Raw genomic sequence first — 21,834 nt, 5'->3', positions numbered from 1 at the left:
AATCCTCTATATTGAATTCCTAAAAACAGTATTTTGTGAAAGACCATAGAGAATATTAGAACAATATCTTGCCTTAGAGAGAAAAAGATTGGGAAATCCATCATACCAGCTCTTCCCTGTCAAAAACAGATACCATCTAGAAGAAAGGCAATCCTAGGGCTCAGAGATAGTGCTAGTTATGTTCCTGAATCAAACTGTTAAGATAATTCATTATTACTGGGATCACACCAGTTCCACAAAGTTTATTCTAGCAAAACTGCGCTTTGAGGCATTCTTACCATTCCCCGAGATTTCCAATTGATAAGCTGGCAGGAATTCAATTTTAACATTCACTACACAATTATATGATGGAAAAACATTGAGTTTCTAGTTGACTTGAAAAGATAATAGTTGTTCTTTTGTGTGCATATTTGTTTAAGCAAATTTAGCTAAGAGGAAAATATCTAATTAAATGATGAGTGACACAACTAAGCCATGACCCCTGGCAAAGAAGAGCTGTAGAAAAATTATTATTATTCAGTTTCGGGGCTGGGGAAATCTACATAACCTATATATATATATATATATAAGGCATGAAAGAGTTAAATGTCAACAGACCCCTCTCCAACCTTCCCACCACACACACACACACACACACACACACACACACACACACACACACGGCTGTTTTATAATGAGGAGACCATAATTTTTGGTTACAACACCAGAGCATTATTTGATGAGGGGACCTAGAGAACAGCTGTAGAGAAAAAGGACCCCTTCAGATGAAGGTGAGTTTTCTGATCCTCAGCCTTGGAGACATCTTTCCCGTCTAAAACCACTAGATCTAGGGGAAGACATTCAGAGGCGCAACCACACAGAGATTTTGAGAAGACTTGTGAGCCCCTTTGCAAAGGCTTTAACAGAAAGCCTATGTGTCAAAAGAAGACAAATCTACAGAGTTTCTTGCTGTTACATATATTGCATAACAGAAATTTATAAAGTCTGTGAGGAAAAACTCTTTAAAGTTTATAAATTCTGAGCAACTCTGTGTAGAAACTAAGAATGCTCCTGAACAAAAATATTAGCTCTGATAAAAATAGTATATTCATTTGTGACCATGTGTGTGTGTTCCAGAAAGGAGCACCAGTGCCTTCTTTTGGACCATCCATTTCAGTTATTCCTTCTGGGGTTCCAAACCAGGATGAAATTCCCACCTCTCTCCCTAAGGATGAGTGGGAGACTAGTCTCTCATCTAAGAAGAATCAAGCGCCTACAGGGGGCAATTTAAAGGCTTCACCAGGGTTTGTATTACCAAGGGAGCAGCCAGACCAGGCAGTGGCTCAGTCCTGACTCTTGACAGGTCTAAGTAGGCCTGACTTGAAAACGTGACACTCGGGAGAAAGGTCTAGCTTCTGGTGGGCATCTTTGTACTCCATCTCTACTGTTTACTTTCTCTGCCATTGGCAGTATTTTGATGGAAAATGTTGTAAAATACTGCAACAGATAAATCTTACAAATTAGAACAGGACTAATTTGGATGGGGTTTCAGATTTATTTGCAAGTATTCAGAAGTAGATTGATCCAGAGAAAAAAATTATTCCACAGTCACTCTCTCATCTCCAGACAGGCACCTCTCAAAAGCATGCTGTTAAAAAAAAGGAAGGCAGTGCGGGGACTGTGGGCCAACTCGGGGAAAACTGAATACAACTCAAAGCACAACTCTTCTCAGAAGGCCATGTAGGGATGTCTCTAGTATTTAAGGTGCTGGTTTACGTTTTCATTGCTGGCTTCCATTTGGTCTTGGTAAGACTGTCAAACAATACCTACTGTCTCTTAGCCAAGAGTGAATGTATGACCCACATGAGGCCAATCGGCCTTCCCTTTGGAGGATATGAATCCTAAGAGGGAAGCTGACACTGATAATGGTGGGTGTGCTTCATTTGGCAGAGAGAACCCTGAAGAAGCTGAGGGTCCCTCCATTATGTCCTTCTGCCCAGGGCCCTGGAGCAGTTCTGATCCCTGTCCTTTCAAGGTTCCTCAGCTTTTCCTTTGATTCTGTGAGCTATTCCTAATCTTTCCAATAAAGTCTTTCTTCATTATATCAGTCAGTCGGTTTTTTTGCTTGCAGCCAAAAGCTGGTAGTGTAGGCCCATAGCACCAGCTTCACATACAAAACTCATCACTGCTTTTTTTTAAGTTAAAGTTTTTCTTTTGTTCCCAAAGATTGGCACCTGAGCTAACATCTGTTGCCAGTCTTCCTTTCTTCTTCTTCTTCTTCTTCTTCTTCTTCTCCCCAAAGCCCCCCAGTACATAGTTGTATATTCTAGTTGTAGGTCCCTCTGGCTGTGCTATGTGGGCTGCCACCTCAGCATGCCTTGATGAGTGTTGCCATGTCTGCACCCAGGATCCGCGAACTGGCGAAACCCTGGGCAGCCAAAGCAGAGGGCGCAAACTTAACCACTTGGCCATGGGGCCGGCCCCATCATCACTTTTTATTTGATAAAATGAAATACTCTATTTACAGAAAGTTAGCCAGATGGCGATTTTATTTGGCATTATTATTTGCCCAGATTTCAGTATAAAACACAAAAATTTCACTTTTAAAATAGAAGGAATCTTACATCTTCTTATCATTGTTCCTTTCTACTTTCCTCCCCCTACTTCAACTTATCTTAACCCTCATTTCATTCTTTAAAAAAAAAAAAGAAAAACTTACCAAAAAGAGTCTTTCATATCTAAATACATAGTATATTTCTGCTTAAGAGATTGAACATTAAAAATCTTTTTTGAAGCACGGAGGATTTTTAGGGCACTTTGTATGATTCTACAATGGTGGATATAAGTCATTATACATCGTCAAAACCCCTAGAATGTACAACACCAAGAGTGAACCCTAAGACAAACTATGGACTTTAGGTGATTATGATGTGTCAATGTAGATTCATTGATAGTAACAAATGTACCACCCTGGTGGAGGAGGTTGATAATGGCGGAGGTTATGCATGACTAGGGGTGGGGGATACATGGGAAATCCCTGTACCTTCCTCTCAATTTTGCTGTGAACCTAAAACTGCTCTAAAAATGAAGTCTATTAAAAAAAAAAACCTATTTCTAAACTGTAAACAAAGCTCATACTTAATCTATTTCGTAATCATAATCATCATCCTCCATGTTGATTCTGCTACTGGAGTGCTCTTCAGGTTTTGATTTCTTCTTGGTTTCTTTGTTTTTCTCGGTCAGATGTAAGTGATGCTCACATTGCCGCATGATCTTCTTGGAAGACATCCAGCTCTCCCCTTGTCGTTCAGCTGGTGCTGCACATTGTCCTCCCCTCACATCTGTGCCCTTGGCCTTCAGGACCTCCCTCGCTTTTAGGAGGCTGCACGTGCAATTCCATGGATTTCCATCCAGATACAGGTGCCTGAGACGAGGCAGCCCCTCCAGGGCTTTGAGGTCTAAGGCAGAGATCTTGTTGTTCCTGAGGTTTAGAACCTGAAGCTGCTTTAGATCCTTGAGCTCCCTCTCAGCAATGCCCTGGATGGCATTGCCTTTTAGGTCCAGCCTGGCTAAGGTCTCTGGGAGCCTGCAAAAGCACGGAAACAGGATAGGAGAGGAGGTCGTGACCATCATTCCACAATTGCCATGGACTGAACGACACCCACCTTTTCTGTATAGTTCTGTCACTTCTGAATCTAGAAAGTAGCTTTACTTTTAAAAAGTAATTTTAAGCACAAATCTCAGTCTTACCTATAGGTCTTAACCCTTCCTCATAAGTCTAGTTTTCTAATCCTTTGATTTTTTCTGGTTCCTGGTCATAAAACTCTATTTTTTTTCTTGTCAAACAGGGTCACATAAACAAATTGATAAGAAAAACACTAAGTTGCCAATTCTTTAGTTGGCAAAGGCTATGAATCAATAATTTATAGAAGTAAAAATATGAAGAAAGTGTTATTCTTCATGAATATAAAAAGCAAACAAAAAAGGACACAATATTTGTATGTATCAAACTAGATAGTGGGAGTGTAAGTTGGTATCACTTTAATTTGGCACCATGTGTTGTATTTAAATAATGTCATGCCTTTTGACCTAGGAAATAATAGGAGAAGTGAATAGAGATTTATTTACAAATATGTTTGTCACATATTTGATCATATTTATAATGGCAAAAAATGATAAAAGACTAATGTCCACTAATACGGAAATTAGGGGGTAATAAACTATTATGTGATTATAAAAATCATGTTTTCAAATAATTTTTTTTCTTCTTCTTCTCCAAAGCCCCCCAGTACATAGTTGTATATTCTAGTTGTGAGTGCCTCTGGTTGTGCAATGTGGGATGCCGCCTCAGCATGGCCTGATGAGTGGTGCCATGTCCACACCCAGGATCCGAACTTGGCAAAACCCTGGGTCACCAAAGCAGAGTGCACAAACTTAACCACTTGGCCACAGGGCCAGCCACTCAAATAAATTTTAAAATACTAATTCTGTGAGAAAGCTTTTCTAATTATGACTTAAAAATCCAGGAGCAGGGCTGGCCCCATGGCCGAGTGGTTAAGCTCACATGCTCCACTTAGGTGGCCCAGGGTTTCACTGGTTCAGATACTACATTAAAAATAATTTAAAAAGTCATGTATGGAAAAAGACATGTGCAAAGTCAAAAGACAAATGACAAAAACTGGGGTAAACGTCTGCACCTCACATCCCAGACAAAGAGCTAACATAAGGGCCCTTAAACATAAAGGGCCCTTAAAAGTTGAGAAGAAAAGGTTTTAAAATAAAACTGAAAAATGGCAAAAAGCATGACTTGAAGTCCACATAAACAACCATACTCAGAATAGAGAAATGAAAAATAAAACCATACAGAGATGTCATTTCTGACTTAACAGGTGAGAATGTTATTAGGAATCAAGATTTTCATTGTAAGAGAAAAAGATACAAATATAAAATAAAAGAAGAAAAAACTCTCTCTAATGTTAAATATGAATTTGAAATGTCAGTGTGAATTCATAATTTAAAAAAATATATTTTCTAGATCTGTATGCTGAAAAGACCTAGAAGCAATATTACGCCCTAATAGCAATTCCCCCCCACCCCCCAATAACATAAGCACACCAAGCACACAGATCTTAGTTTCAGGATTCCATTTTCCACTTAAAAGAACAAAGGCTTCTTGGAGAAATGGCTGATTCCATGTCTGGGGTGCAGTGAGCTGGCACTTCTGAACCAGAATGCAATAAAATGTTCAAAGATGAGTAGAACACCCATCAGGATGGCACTATCAAAAACCAGAAAGTAACAAGTATTGGCAAGGATGTGGAGAAACTGGAACCTTTGTGTACTATTGGTGAGAATGTAAAATAGCGCAGTCACTATGGAAAATAGTATGGTGGTTCTCCAAAATATTAAAGATAGAATTACCATATAATCCAGCAATTCCACGTCTGGGTATGTACCAAAAGAACTGAAAGCAGGGTCTTGAAGAGGTATTTTTGCATCCATGTTATGCATCCATATTGAACTCGCAGTAGCTAAAACATGGGAGCAACCTGAGTGTCCATTGACAGATCAATGGATAAGCAAAATGCAATATATACATCATTGGAATATTATTATTCAGTCTTAAAAAGGAAGGAAGTTCTGACAAATGCTACAAAATGAATAAACCTTGAGGACATTACGCTAAGTGAAAAAAGTCTGTCACAAGAAGACAACTCCTGTATGATTCCACTTATATGACACATCTTGAGTAGTCAAATTCATAAAAATAGAAAGTCAGAAAGTAGAATGGTGGTTGCCAGGGGCTGGAGGGAGGGGCAAATGGGAAGTTGTCGTTTAATGGGTGTAGAGTTTCAGATTTGCAAGATGAGAAAGTTCTAGAGATCAGTTGCAAAACAATGTGAAGATACTTACTACTACTGAACAGTACACTTAAAAATGGTTACAATGGAAAATTTTATGTTATGTGTATTTTACCACAATTGAAAAAAAGAGAGATAATGGAGTCATGTCTCATGAACATAGGAACCAGCTTGGAGGGCTCCCACTAGAAAAATTTGGGACAATTTGAGTATCAAAATAGACTAGCAACTGTAGATGATCATAACACACTGAATTAATTAAGATCCATGGGTCCAGAGCGATACTTGGAAAACACAGAGAGAAAGAAAAAAAGGGAAAGAAAAAAATACTCTATAACGTTAAGTAGAAAAAATAATATACAAAATTGAACGATCCCAAATATGTAAAAACAAATTATATCTAGGCATAGGCTCTGGTTGAGCAATTATGGGTGACTTTTTTACTTTTCAGCACACTAAGTTTTCAACCTTGAACAAATATTGCTTTATAATGGGGGATGGGGGGGAAGTTTTCTTAAAACTGTTGATACAATGTGAAAAATATCATGCTAATGCCCATTGATAAAAAACAAGAAAGAATCACAATTGTGAGCCTGAAAATCTTTCTGTTATACAACTTTATATTAAGTGCTATTCTTTTCTTGAAGTACAAGAAGTTGGAAAGTTTTATAGGAAAAACGGTCCCTTCAAAAGGCCCTTGAACTACCATCCAAATGCTATTTTCATACAGTGTGAACACATTAGACGTATGTTCACGCCTTTTAGTATTGAGTGAAATTTATTGTGGTGGTCCCAATCATATGATTGCTATGTTGAAGAGACAAAAGCAAATGAATTTAACCATATTTTATGGCAATATTACTTTTCGCTTCTTATAGTATTATTCTTATACGAATTTCATTCCAAAAAGTTAACCTTTTAGGTTATTGGTACTTAGCCTAAATTTTGCCCTTGGTTTTTTCTTTTATATTGATATTTATATATATTTATGTTTATGTATTTTATATTTGCATTCATATCCTAAACTATACAGTAGATATACATATGTAAGTATTTGTGGTTTTGGGTATTTTAAAGTCTTATTTATTTAAAGTGACTTCTCCTTACTTGGAACAAAATTTCCCTAGCAAAGTAAATTAATTTATCAGGGAAAATCACTTCATACATTTTAACAGTTTGAGAATTAAATTCAATTTGAAGTTAATCCCCAAGACAATGTAATTTTGTGCACACACCAGCTTCTATAAGGTACATCTCTAAAAGTTACACAGAAAATCTCTTATAAATAGTCCCTTTTTTCCCCCTAAGGAAAGATGGAGTATTAATAGACTACGGAGCAGTAAGCCAGCCTCCGTTCCTACTGACAGAACAATGGAGCGCAGCTGGGGAAAGATATGATAAACTGCGCACTCAAAAGTCCCTACTTATTAAGACTTTAGTTCTAACTCTGGCCATGTTACTTACCAGTCTGTGGTTTTAGGTAAGTTATTTAGCTTCTTAAAGCTTCTGATTTTCCACCTTACAGATAAAAGTGCTCAGTACACAGAAGTCACATAATAAATGTTAGCTAATGAAAATGAGCAAGCCAAGTTTTCTTTTAAACTAGTTGAATTATTCAGTTCTGGGCTGTATAGCCAAAAATTGTGCCTGTTTTTAGGAGTACCTTTTTTTTCTTTCTTGTTTCTATGCACATTATAACCAAAATGGCGTTGTAGGAGAAATCACTTATTATCCTAGTTTTGTGACTTTGGGGCAGTCATTTATTACTTTGATATAATTTGTCTTTATAAGTCTGCTGTACATCAAAAAGTGGCCCTGATTTTAAGACAAACATGTTTCTAGAAATGCTGTATATTCTTTGGGTGGTTGTTGCTTTTTAGACTAAAACGGGCATACCCCATTTTGCCAGTAGATGGCACTTGAGTATAAGTGCGATAAAATGTTTACTGACCGCATTAGGTTGTAGAAAGCTATTCTGGATTTGAATTATCCAAGGAGCGGAAAAGAAGAGAAGATGTAACATATTTGTTCACTGAGCTGCAGATTGGTGAACTGTGAAGCAGCAAAACGTGAGGCCCAGGTCTTGGACATTCTAAGTCCTAAGTAATAGAGTGTCTTGTTGACAGTAAAGCTCAGAGGCAGGATCCCGCGGTGGCTAAAATTCCCTGGCTCTGGAGTTAGACTACTGTGTTCAGTCCTCACTCCACCACTTATTGACGATGTGACTTAGAGCAAGTTTCTTGATACCTCTTAACAGTAATGTCCTAATCTGTAAAATAACAGGTAAAACAACGTATCGACCTTCACAGGATTGTTGTAAAAAATAACAAATGATTCTAAGTTCATCTGCTGGTCTTAGTAAGCACTTAATAAACCTTAGGTACTATTTTCTACCTCAATTAGCAAATTGAGACAAATATGGTAGATATTTGAATATATGTATTACCTAAAACCATATACCATTATTTTCTTGATGAAATGTCAAATGGAGAATGATGGGCAAAAGAAGGGATTTGTGGAAATAGTTTGTGGTAGGAGTAGGTTGCCTCTGTTTACAGTTTATTTATAGAAAACTGAATATTAAAGTATAATTTTATGTATGAATAAGAAGCTTGTTAATAAAAAAGAAGGAAAGAAAGGGTTTACTGTTTAAAGCTCATAAATAAGTCTTAAAATTCAAATATAAGAAATAGATATTATTGCGTTTTAATTCTTTATGGGAGGAAAACCACAGAGTGACTTTTCTGGGTCATTCCACTTTCCAATTCAAAGAAAAGCCAGAGAGTGGGGGCAGAGGGTGATGGAGAATTTGAAAATCACTCTCTACAAGAACTTTCTCTCATAGCTGGCCAAATTCTTGACAGAGCAGACAGTTGTGCTGCTTAATTTAAGCCTCATAGAAAAAGCCCACTCTTGTCCATGTTCCTTGCCCACTAATTCTCAACCCTGGCTACGCATTAAATTCATGTGCGGAGGTTTTTAAAAATACCGAGGCCTGGTCCCCAACCCTGGGGTGTCTGATTTAATCGGTTTGAAGTGAGGTCTGGGTATGAGTATGCTTTTTTAGAGTTCTCCAGATAATTCCATTGTCAAGTCAGCTAGCTCAGGCTTACAATTCCTTTATACATTCAATTGGGTAAAAGCATTGTGCTTTCTGTAGTCACTTATTAAAAACACAGATACCCTGGCAGGAGTAAATAATTAAGCTATTTTTCACTCATTAAACTGAACGGGATTACTTAACCAAATCCTTTCTAAAAGTCACCTGAAGAGAAAAGGCCCCTTAGTTCACAATTCTGCCCATGGCCGTCCTACCCTACTGAGAATACTTACGTGATATAGGCACTCCCAAACCTGTTTTATGAGTTTTTATTTTATACATGGCTTTCTTTTTCTTGCAGTAGGTGCATGCAGTAACAGAAAATAAGGCTTGCAACAGAGTAGAGAAGTTATTTAAGTAACAACCAGTCGTTGAGCCTTGAAACACCTCAGGCCTGTTCTTGCCTTAGGGCCTTTGTACTGGCTGTTCTGTCTTGACCACTTTGAGCCCCAAATAGCTTCACGGCAAAATCCTCGCCTCCTTCCAGTTTTTGCTCAAAGCTTACATTTTCAGGACGGTTACCATGCTTACCCTATTTAAAATTGCAACCAGCTCCTCCCGCCATGGTCCTGAACCAGGTAATCCTGCCCTTTTTTGTTGTTGTTAACACCTAACACTATCTAAATATTATGGACTTATTCATTGTTTATTGTCACTCTTTCCTGCTAGAATCTAAGCTGTTCAGAACAGGAAGTTTTATCTCTTATTACACTGATATATAGACTGTTAAAGTATCTGGCATATGGTAAATGCTCAAACATATTTGTTGAATTAAATTAATTGTATGTACATTTTTCTGCATTAAAAGAAATTACTTTCAAATCACCCTCAATATATATTTTAAAATACTGATTTCAGTTGAAAAAATCACTTTTTGATATTTTGCATCGGGTACAGCGGTGAAGTAAAAAAATCCTTTTCCAACTAGAAAAAAAGTGAACATCTGTATATATCAAAGATAATTTTTCCCTTTCTCAATGGCAAAAAAAATTGTTGTAACTAACAATGAAAATAAGTAAATAGAGTGCCATACGATTCTACAGAGGCCAAAGTTAGTATATTAATTATTGGAAATTTGATAATGATAATACATAGGGCAAGAAGGCTTTTTTCTTTTTCTATAAAGTTCTTAAGGGAAAAAGAATTCACTGGTAGGCACATATAATAAACAGTTTAAAGAGAATAGTAGTGCTTTATTCTAGTGTTTTTTTAATCTACTTTAAAATGTAGAACATGAAATAAAGTTTAAATAAATGCAACAATTAATGTAAATATGTATATTAGTTACAGATTATGACTAGTTAGGGAGAAGAGGTACAGTAGGTTGGGTATAGACGGAGGGATAATGGGAAGAGAAATTATTTTTTTAGTTTATTTTTTATTGCAGTAATGTTGGTTTATAACCTTATATAAATTTTAGGTGTATTGATTTCAGGTGTATCATTATCTTTTGATTTCTGTGTAGATTACATCATGTTCACCACCCAAAGACTAATTGTCATCCATCTCCACACCCATGTGCGTAATCACCCCTTTTGCCCTCCTCCCTCCTCTGGAAAGAGAAATTAAGTGTCAGAGTATGAAGGGGTGTGTGTGTGTGTGTGTGTGTGTGTGTGTGTGAGAGAGAGAGAGAGAGAGAGAGATAAGCTGAAGAGACAACCAAAAATAGAAGGGAAGACTGACACAAATGGACTCACACATTCACAGACAGACACACAGAGAAACAAGCAGAGTCAGGCTAAGTCCTTTAAAGATCACAGCACTGAGAAGACTATGAGGTTCTCAAATATGTAATTCAAAATAAGTACGACAAATTATAAAGTTTTGAATTTTTTATGACTACTATTTCAATGCTTTTTAAAATATAAATATCTTACTGCATTTGCCCCCTCATTTTTCCCTCATGTCCTTGCTTTGCTGGTAGCTAAGCTCCTGTAGTCTGCCTTTTGCTGAATCCAGGCTGTACACCTAGAAACTGAAACACACTTTTACAAGTAATATCCCCATATGATGTTTGTTAGCATACTTCCCCAAAGCTGCATTGCATATTATCAGATACAGATCTCACCTGTTGGTGTCTTGTCCCACAGACAAGATAAATTAAGTTAGTGCAGGATTCAGTTTGAGGGCAGGAGATTCCAAATGCCCCTTTAAAACTTCTACCCCTGAACCCTTGGGTAACCTTGATCAGAACATTTGTGTTTGCTCTGACTACTTTCCTTGCCTGTATAATGTGCTAATTGCCCCAATCTTCAGACAACTTTCATAGTAGTTACCATAAATGATAGCGCTCACTTACTTTAGAGGGATAGACAGCAGCAGGTTCTGCTCCAGGGCCAGGTTGGAGAGCTGAGAACACCTCTGCAGGGCTCCAGCTTCGAACAAGCTGACGATGTTGTTGTCCAGAAACAAGTGTTTCAACTCTCGAAGGTCCTGGAAATCTTGCGCTGTAACTCTCTGAATCAGATTATTGCTAATATCAAGTTTTTGAAGCCTTGCTGGTAGTCTGAGGGGCAAAATTTGAAGCCGGTTTTGGGACAACTCAAGAGTCGTTAAATTGGCAAGAAGCTGTGCCCCATCAATGGAAGAGAGTGAATTTTCTGACAGGTAAAGATGGGAAAGATTCTCCAAGTGTTTCATATCTCGAAACCTCACCACTTTGAGCTGGTTTCTCTCCATTTTTAAAGAGAGCAAGGATTTGGGCAGATTCATAGGAATTTTAGTCAGAAAGTTACCACTGAGACTGAGAAATTGCAAAGACTGAAGACAAGTGAAGAAGCTAGCTGGTATCAGATGTAGTTTATTATTCTCCAAGCTCATATGTTTCAGATGGGGAAGTGCCAGTGGTCCAGCTACAGACTCGATATTGTTGCCATCCAACATCAAACTTTGCAAACTGACAAGGGAGGAGAGCATGCTGGGAGAGAGGGAGGAAATCAGGTTGTTTTTAAGTTCAAGGATTTTTAATTTCTCCAGTCCTTCAAAATCAGATCCATGAAGGACAGATATTGAATTATCACTTAGTTTTAGCACTTCAAGACTGGCTGGGAGAGCAGTGGGGACTAGTCTTAACTTATTTTTCCAGAGTTCTAAGGTCTTCAAGTTACTCAGAGTTTTGAAAGTGTCATTTTCTACTGACTCTGTTCCACTGGCCAGCAGAATAAAATCTTCTAGAGCCAACATTCCAGTGAAGTCAGAGAGCTAAAAAGGAAAGCAGGGGCGGGGAGGGGGCAGAAAAGCAGTAAATTAAGATTGTTGTGAAAAAAATACCGTATGCATTATCATTCAATATTAACGATACTTCAGATCTCCCTTCAGGATCTATTTAAAATTATCTCTTGGAAACGGGTGGAAACTCAGGTCCTGACTCATTTTACTTATGATTGCTAACAGTGTAAGACATCAAAAGCATTTTAAGCACTTTCACACACTATCGGTAGATATATAATATTGGTCAACTTTTGCTGCATATTCTCTGACCCAGCAAGTTTACTTCTAGCCAGAAATACTTACAATTTGCATAATGATTTATGCAATAAGATGTTCTTTGTTGCCTCATCTTATAATAGCCAAAAGTTGAAACAACTGAAAATCTTTTACCGAGCTATTAACAGCTGCTAACTGTTAAGATTACAAGGGATTTTCACTATCTATATACATTTTGCATCGTTTAGACTTTTTAAAATTATAAGTTACATTTAAAAAATGTTTTTAAAGTATTAAAAGCAAAAATTTTAAATGTCCTAGATACTGCTGTCACTAGGATGGGCCTAGGTTTTCAACTATATTATCAACTATAAATGTCTCATCAACTATAAATGTTTTCAACTATATTATCTTTTGGAAAACCAACCTCTCTGCTCCCTACCCCACAATTTGCACTTCACCGATGAACAAGATCGGTGAAGACACAAATAGGATTCATGTGTCTCTGTCTCTGTTGAGCAAGAAGGTCATTCATACATACATCCCAGTCCTACTACTGCTTCTCTCCTAGATTTTAGGAATTACCAAATCTGATCTACTTTCTCCATGGTTTGCGAGTTCAAGCACTCTTATCTTTCCACATGTTCCCCAACCTTCTGGCTTGACATCCACCTCTTCTCCAGGATAATGTAATCCTTGGTATTGGTTCTTGGAGTAAGATCATGATTAAGCAGAAGGAGGAATTGTTTCAGGTTTTCTTCAGCTTGATAAATCTTCATAAAATTTTCAACCTGCTTTAGAATTAAGCTGGAATTTGCAATGCACGATTTTTTATGTCTTCCTACCTACAGTTTTTAAATATTTGATTTAATTGTGCAATTGAGCCCTTTTATAATATGAATGTATGATTGACACCTTCAAAGTGGGTTAATTTGGCATCACATATTTATTATAGGTACTTATATTCTGAGAGGACATGTGATGGGAACTACGGTAAAGTACATGTTAAAGCATCTTCTAATATGATATTCTAGTAGAAGGATCTCATGTTAAAATTTCCATAAACAGATATTTTTAATCATAATAGTTTTGGCAGTTGCCTTGGGTTATATAGTGCTGCTAACATTTGATATTTTCTTAATGATTAATCAGTTGTATTGATTAGACCTAATCCCAATAATAATAGCAATTTTTTTTCTTACACTTGTTGTGTATCTACAAGTGCCAGGTGCTTTTTTATATGTTGTCATTCACTCTCCTAATAACCCTGCAATTTTGCTATTATCAACACTGGCTTATGGACGAGGAAACTTGAAGCTAGTAAATGAAAGGGCTGAGAACTTCAGCATGGTCTATTGGACTCCCTTTCTTCCTTTGTTCACCATTCTCTAATGCATTTCTATTACATTTGGTCTAGAATTAATGTATTTCAAAAAAGACTCAAGATCTGGACATAAATCATAAAGTTTCAGAAAAGCAGAGATTTTAGGTAGTATCTAGTACAATCCCCTCATTTAAGGGATGAAGAATTTTAGGCCAGAAAAATTAAATGACCTGCCCAAGACTCAGTGTTCTTTAATCTACTCTCCATTCTGAAGTGACCTTTTCTATGCTTTTCTTTCACATAAAGTCAAAAATGACTCTAGATGTAGATCTTTACCTCTTGGACTGTTGATCTCTCCAGAGAAGAATTAGGTGTTACTTGTACTTCCACTTCTACCTGAGTGACCACAAGCCCTAAAAGATTGCTAGCTATGCAGCAAGTCTCAGAGATGACGTGGATCTCAATGGGCAATTTATTTGAGGATGGGACAAAGAAAGTGTGGTATCGGAGTTTCCATTTATCTTCATTTCTATTTGTAAGGTACACGGACTGGTCTGAATAGTAAATATAGTTCATATTCTTAACTGAACCCAGTGGATAGTTGTTTTATGAAGAATAGAGAACGTTTTCCTTTTCTTTTTGTCAGAGTCATTGCTGATTACCTTGGATTATTATTAATTAAAATGGCTACTATTGTCTAAGTATTTACTATGTTTAATCTTTACAAAGCCCTGTGTGTGAGCATGATTATTCGCTTTTCTGAGAGGGAAACTGAGCCTCAAGAAGGTGAAATAATCTGTCCAAGGATATCTTGCTAACAAGTGGAAAAGGTAAGCTTCCACCCCAGGTTTATCACCCCAACAAGTATATTTTTAACCTTAACTGCTATAGCATGCATCTAGCTAAGGAATATAGAATTCTGCTGCCACAAGCAGTGAGGAAGACACTCGCTGATTTTTCAACTTTTCAGTTGAATTTGCAGAGCTGGCAACAGGAAAAAAATTTTGCCAGATCTGTTTTTCCATGTCCAGGGCCTAAGCAGGGCTGTGCTCGAGAGATGTGGAAAGAGATGCTTTTGCCCGAGAGCTGACCTTGGGGCTGGCAGTGTTTTCAACGTTGCTTAAGCAAGACAAGTATGACACAGTATTAACAATCAGGCACAGGAAGCTTGGCTAGTATAATCCCTGCCACCACAGTTTTACAGTTTAGTGAGCCTAATAAACGTGTAGATAACAGTTGTAATAAAATATGAAAACTTTAAAAAAAATAAGCAAGTAAAGTGAAGGAGAACACAGGGGCAACTCCTGCCGGCTTCCCCATGAAATGCTTTGTTTCTGGTTTCACTTCCAAGCAGGCCCCACTCCAAGCATGAGAGGGCCTCACACCTTTCTTGGGCTCCTTATAGGTGCAATGTACACACAAAACTGACACACCCTCACTTGACTGTCTCAGACTTGTGTGAACTAAGCTAGCAAGGAGTTTATAAAACAATGTGGGAATTTTTTTCTGATCGTCAAAGTAACACGTGTTCTCTGAAAACAGTTCTAAAATTCTAGAAAGTAGGGAGAGAGTATAAAAATAACCCCAAACCCCCCCCACTCAATGATAAACTTGGTGCTTGTAATTTTTCTTACCCAGGAGGAGTTTGAGATAGCTTCTTCTCTTCCACAAAAGAGGTAAAGTACAGTCATTTTAATTGCCTGCCACCATAATGACACTCCTTTTTTTTTTTTGAGGAAGATTAGCCCTGAGCTAACTGCTGTCAGTCCTCCTTTTTTTTGCTGAGGAAGACTGGCCCTGAGCTAATATCCATGCCCATCTTCCTCTACTTTATACATGAGATGCCTACCACAGCATGGTGTGCCAAGTGGTGCCATGTCTGCACCTGGGATCTGAACCAGTGAACCCCAGGCCGCTGAGAAGCAGAACGTGCGAACTTAACCACTGCGCCACTGGGCCAGCCCCCATAGTGACATTCCTATTTGCCCTCTAAATGTAAGAGCTGAAACTATAAAGCTCTTAGAAGAAAATAGGAAATATTGGCATAAATTGTTCTGACCTTAGATTTGGTAAAGAAGAAAAAATAGATAAAATGGACTTAGTGAAAATTAACATTTTTTGTGCTTCAAAGGACATCATCAATAAAATGAAAAGACAACCCACAGAATGGCAGAAAATTTTTCAAATAATATATCTGATAGAAGACTTGTATTTAGAATATATAAAGAACTCTTACAACTCATTAATAAAAAACCAAATGACTCAATTAAAAAATGGGCAAAGGATTTGCATAGACATTTCTCCAACGATGATAACCAAATGGCCAATAAGCATATGAAAAGTTGCTCAACGTCATCAGCCATCAGTGATATGCAAATCAAACCATAATAAGATACCACATAACACTCACTAGGATGGCTGTGATCCAAAAATAAATAAATAAATAAGAAATATTAGGGGCCAGCCCAGTGGCGCAGCAGTTAAATTCACACGTTCCACTTCTTGGAGGCCCAGGGTTCGCCAGTTCGGATCCCGGGTGCGGACATGGCACCACTTGGCAAAAGCCATGCTGTGGTAGGCGTCCCACATATAAAGTAGGGGAAGATGGGCACAGATGTTAGCTCAGGGCCAGGCTTCCTCAGCAAAAAGAGGAGGATTGGCAGTAGTTAGCTCAGGGCTAATCTTCCTCAAAAATAAAAAAAGAGGAAATGTTAGCAAGGATATGGAGAAATTGGAACTGTCATACATTGCTGTGGGAATGCAAAATGATGTAGCCACTTTGGAAAACAATCTGGCAGTTCCTCAAAATGTTAAACATAGAGTTCCCATATGGCCCAGAAATTCTACTTCTAGAGAAATGAAAATGTATGTCCATACAAAAACTTGTACATGAATGTTCTTAACAGCATTGTTCATATAGCCAAAAAGAAGAAACAACCCAAATGTCCATCAGCTGATGAAAGGATAAACAAAATGTATATACATACAATGGAATATTATTTAGCCTTTAAAAGGAAGGAATTTTTGACCGTGCTACAATACAGATGAACTTTGAGGAGATTATTTTAAGTGAAATAAACCAGTCACAAAAACCACAGGTTTAGGGAGAAAGATTGAATTCCATTTGGGGCATGTTATTTGGAGATCCTTTTTATATATATAGGTGAAGAGGTCCAGTGGGCAGCTGGATTAGTCAGATACATGCGGGAAAGGTATGAATTAGAAACTCAGTTATGGGAGCCATCAGGGCTTAGATAAAGTGAAGTCACCTAAGGAGAGTGTGTATAGTATGAAAAGGAATGGCTGAGGATTGAGACTTCCTGGAGAAGCCAAAAAATAAGGGGCAGTGCACAAAAAGAAACCTACAAAAATGGCAGAAAAGAAATATCACAGAGGATTAATGAGCACATAAAAGTGAGGTGTCATGGAAGGCAAGAGAGTGAGAATTTCAAGAAAATAGGAGTGAGCCAATGTCTGAGAGAGAACAGTTTTAATTGTGTAGAGTAAGTAGAAACCAGACAGCACTCAAGTAAAGAATATACCATGAGGAGGTGAAGAAGTGGAGACAGTAAGTGCAGACTACTCTTTCACAGAGATTTGCAAATAAAAGGAGATAGTAGCAAGAGGAGACACAGAATTAAAAGAATTTTATTTTAGTGTAATGAAAGGAACATGTTTATAGGCTAGAACAGGGCACTAGTAAAGAAAGAGCAGCTGAAGATATGAGAGTGGGGAGAGTGATGGAGCAAGCTCTGGGGAGGTAAAGAAAGAGGGAATCAAGAGCATGGGAGGGAAGTTGCCTTGAAAGGAGGGACATCCCATCTTCTCTGTCTAGAGGAAAGAGTTTGCACAATTAAATGGAGACAAGTTAGGACACAGTGAACAGGAATTGAGGGAGATCAAGAACTAATGGCCTCAGTTTTCTCAAGATTTATCAATAAAATGCGAGCCCAGCCACTTGGTGAGAAGGAGGGCAGGTAAGAGAAGGTAATCCAAAACCGTACTGAAGTTTTGGCAGATGCAGAGGGAATGTGGGAGGCATCTGACGAAGAACTGAAAGGATAGATGGGTGATACTGAAGACCCAGATGAGGTCGAAGACCTTGAATTTGTGCTGGTTCTATAAATTTGTAATGGTTCCAAACCACACGTATACACACACATATGTGGATAGGTTGTGTGACCTTCTCCAGCAGGACCTAGCTGTCTAGGTATAGGAGAAACAAAGGGAAATTATCACCCTAATTTAAGAGTGAGGCTTTGCTGAATAGGTGTTGAGATAATTAATTGTGGGATGCAAAAAAGGGAAGAGGTAGGAAAGGAGATAGATAGGAGACAAACTGATTTTCTGGGAGGACATGAATAGATCTAGGGTTACAAGCCTCTTTGAAGTGGAGAGATAAGTTCAGAGTATAGCAGCTAAAAGGAAAGGATATGATGACCAGAGAGTAGATGTAGGAATTCAAGATTTTTGAATGGAGAAGTTTCAGGTATAATGAGGATTATGATATAACCAAGAGAGTAGATGGCTGTGTTGAAGTGGAAATGTAAATAGATACCTTTTTTATGAGTTCAAGGGAGTGTGAGACTAGGATATTGGACACTGAAGGCACCCAAGAAAATGCAGGACTTAGGATAAAGAGGAATACTAGGAGCTAGGAGGGAAGGGCCCAGGGGCCCAGTATGAGACAGACAGAGCAAATAGCAAGTGTTACAGTCCAATGGCATCAACCTCAAAGAAGTAGGAATTTTTATAGGTAAATGGATAAAGTCCCTCTTTTCTTAAGGGCAGGAACTGTGAATTTTTCACCTTTTATCCACAGCCTCAAACACAGCATCACAGCATTCACAGTCCCAAACACAGTTGAATTATATGAACGTGTAATAGAAACATTTTTAATTGTGATATACATATATCTATATTTACACATATCGAGGTAGCATTTCATCTTATTGTCTGCAAAGCAGCAGCGCAGGGTCATCATCAGGCTTAGTTGATACTCCAGCGCTCGGCATCCCAAGTCCTCAGAACAAATATTTAAGCATTTTGCCCTTTAACCAGGTGTCTTGCTTGATTGCTGAGACTGACAGGGTCACACTTGCTCTCTGGCATTAGGCACGACTGGCTTAGAAGAGGAAAGTAAACAAATGACGACTAGGCTATTGTGCTTATTGAGCCTCCAAATAAATACCATGCCACGTATCTTAAACTCTCTGTGTTTCTGCACCTGTATTAAAATTTCTTAACCAAATGGAAGAGGGGTGTGTGTGTGTGGTGGTGGGGGGGGTGTCTTTATTTGAAAGGAAAGCACGTTCACCTGCGGCCTTTTTGCACCTAGAGCACAGAGAGGTATTTTCTTATCTTAGGATCTGTATCCATGAGGGAGAAGCAGTGACCAGTAAAGAGAAAATCAGAGAACTACAGAATTTTCCATCTAGAAGGAGGAGCCTGGGATCACCAATCTAATCCAGCCATCTCATACAGGTCAAAAGTGAGGCGCAGATGTCCTTTAACTGCTTGCCTAAGATGGTCACATCTCTAGTTAGTGAGAAAACTAGGATGCCAATCCTGGTCTCTTGAAACCTTTCAAAATACCAAAGGCCAAAAACAAAAGTTCCTTCATGTTATGAAAGTCAGACAAACCTACAGCAGTCTTTTCTGTGCCCTCTGAATAGGTAAGCACGAAAATAAAAGCCGTAATTAAAAATACAAAGAATGAGAACTGCAGAATGTGGCAAAACCAAAATTTATATTTCTTCTGTGTACGTTTCCACAAAGACACTGATGCCTGGTATGTAGAGTTTTATGAATAATTCTCATATGCTGGGTTCATCTTGATAGTCTTATAACGCTGTAAGTATCTTGTGCCTTCTATGGCATAAATAAAACTCTGTTTTTCCCCTGAAAGGACTTATTCTTAATCCTGGGGACATAAAGTGGCCATATGCTCTCAAACTCTTTTTGTTAGGAAAGAGCCATTTCTTTACTTTTGCTTCGCAACAACATAATTTAAAAAAAATTCTAAATAAAAACTGAAATAAAATATCATTAATTACAGATTCTGATTTTTTTGACTGCTTCCCTAAAAGGAAATATCCAGAGGCATATACCCATCTTGCAGGTGGCTATTGTAAACTACCCTAACTTGATAACCATCACTTTTAAGTTTTGATTATTTAAATCGAGTTTAATAACCCCACACTCGCCCTGTCACAAAATAAAATGGCAGCAACCTGAGTGTAGAATGAGTAGTTACCTGGAGGTGTTGAATTTTGCTGTGGCTGATGTAGAGGCTCTTGGTGGTGGAAGGAAGACCTGGTGGTACCTCTGTTAGCCTGTAGCATTGCACAGACTGCACAGCATCACAGCTACATCTTCCAGGGCAGTTAGGGTCGAAACCATGGCTAAGAGAGAGCAAAACAAGGACAGCATACAGCAGATGCATTTTCCCAAACAGGGCCTCTCAAGTAGCAGGCCAGGGTGTAGGTGATGTCTCACTCTTTATACCATGAAATCTGATAATAGAATCTTATGAATGTGTACTCTGTCAATGTAAGAAGACAGGTAAGAAAAAATTCTCAATTTGCCCGGGTTAAAATGTTAGCAACCATGACAAAGAAGAAGGAGCTTAAACATTGATAAGCTGCCTTAATATTTGTAGGTGAGCAAAACCCTATGTTATTTATGGCTTGGAAGCCTAATCTGCAAACACCTCTATTATCTGTAGTTTCCTTGTTTTGTTAAATGTGACACTAGGGAATTAGTGGGAAAAGACAAAGAGCCGTTTTACAGCGGGCTATAAAACCTTTGAATTTTCTGTGACCCTATATTAAAACCATTTTTGCAGGACTGCAACAGGTAGGTGTTTTCTTCTCACGTTAACTAGTAAGGGAAAATGGGCAGGTTTTCCATTTATTATTGTTGTTTCAGTAACATTTTATTGCTGGGTGAAACAATGGAGAGAGAGAGCCACAGATAACATGCTCAATTCATCTATCACTTGACCTACCCAAATATCATATTTGGAAAACATTTTTGTCATTCAACAATCTGTTGACTCAAATGAGAATCAGACATCTATTTGTAATAATGGGAGAAAAGGCCTCTAGTTTCTTCAGAGGAACTTGTTGGTTGTGAAAACGGACTGAAGAGGGAAAGTTTCATTTGTCCTGGGTGCTCTTTTGTTGTGGCTTTTTGTCTTGCTGTGGTCTCCCCTGGTGAGGAATTTGAAAGCATTTTAAGCAAAAGATTGTATACAGAAGCTCTCTCCTCCCAAATGGAAGACCTGAATTTCCCCAGGCTGGTCGGCCTCAGCCGATTGCTCTAAAGAAACCCTTTCTAATATTCAAAAGCTTCTCTTATCTCCTCTTCGACCTTACCTCTCTTTGCTACAATTTTCATTTTGAAGCCAAAATTTTCTTTCATCTGATAATCAATTCGTTTTATTTCCAGAGTAAGGATTTCTGTGTGCATTTCCCAAAAGACTTTTCCACTCCTCTTTTCTGATTGTTTTCCCTCTGTTTTCTTTTCTTCTACTATCAGAGACAAGAAGTGATAAGAGATTTGTGTTCTGTCAATATTCTGATTTTCAACAAACTTTATTTATTTCTCTTGTCTAATAAGATTATTTTTTAATTTTTAGGATTTTCAAATAGCAAAGTAATTCCAATAAATGAAAATTTGGAAAAAAAAGAGCAAGGAGGGAAAAGAATCAATTTTAATCCTGTCTCCAGATCAAATATTTTTTGTTTTCTCTGCCTAGGCTTTGAAACAACGAAGAGAAATACTCATTGATCACTAGTTTTTTTCCTGTGTTGCTAAAAACGTAAATTCATATTTAGTTACTCAGAATGAATTGCTGGCAAAATTCTATCCTCTCATCTGCCATCAATGAAAGCTGATTTTTCTCTGTTATTCAGTACAGTGATGAGTTCCATTTTCTATCCTCTGTTGGTGGCCACAGGATTCCCTTTTCTTTGACTAAGCCTTGCAATTACACTAATATTTTTTCTTCTTTTCCATAGTATTTCTATAACTTTCCTGCAATTTTGGTATTATCTCTAATATATCACTATTTTACACTATGAATAACTCTGTTTGACCAGGTTGCAAACATACTCATGCAACTTTATATTCTGCACTTT

General features: G+C 37.9%; 1 protein-coding gene across 1 annotated transcript; it reads right to left on the bottom strand.

The window, feature by feature from the left end:
• Positions 1-1,526: 1,526 nt before the first annotated feature.
• Positions 1,527-20,135, bottom strand: LOC106847087 (nephrocan-like). The gene is made up of 3 exons (XM_014866216.3): positions 19,947-20,135; positions 11,240-12,141; positions 1,527-3,565 (listed from the first exon to the last, which is right to left on the bottom strand). The coding sequence occupies exons 1-3, from the start codon at positions 20,133-20,135 to the stop codon at positions 3,118-3,120; spliced, it is 1,539 nt and encodes a 512-aa protein (XP_014721702.1). The 3' UTR covers positions 1,527-3,117.
• Between the last annotated feature and the right edge of the window lie 1,699 nt (positions 20,136-21,834).

Source organism: Equus asinus, chromosome 24 (assembly GCF_041296235.1).
Source record: "Equus asinus isolate D_3611 breed Donkey chromosome 24, EquAss-T2T_v2, whole genome shotgun sequence".
Taxonomy (NCBI): Eukaryota; Metazoa; Chordata; class Mammalia; order Perissodactyla; family Equidae; genus Equus; species Equus asinus.
This window is presented reverse-complemented; position numbering and strand designations above follow the sequence as displayed.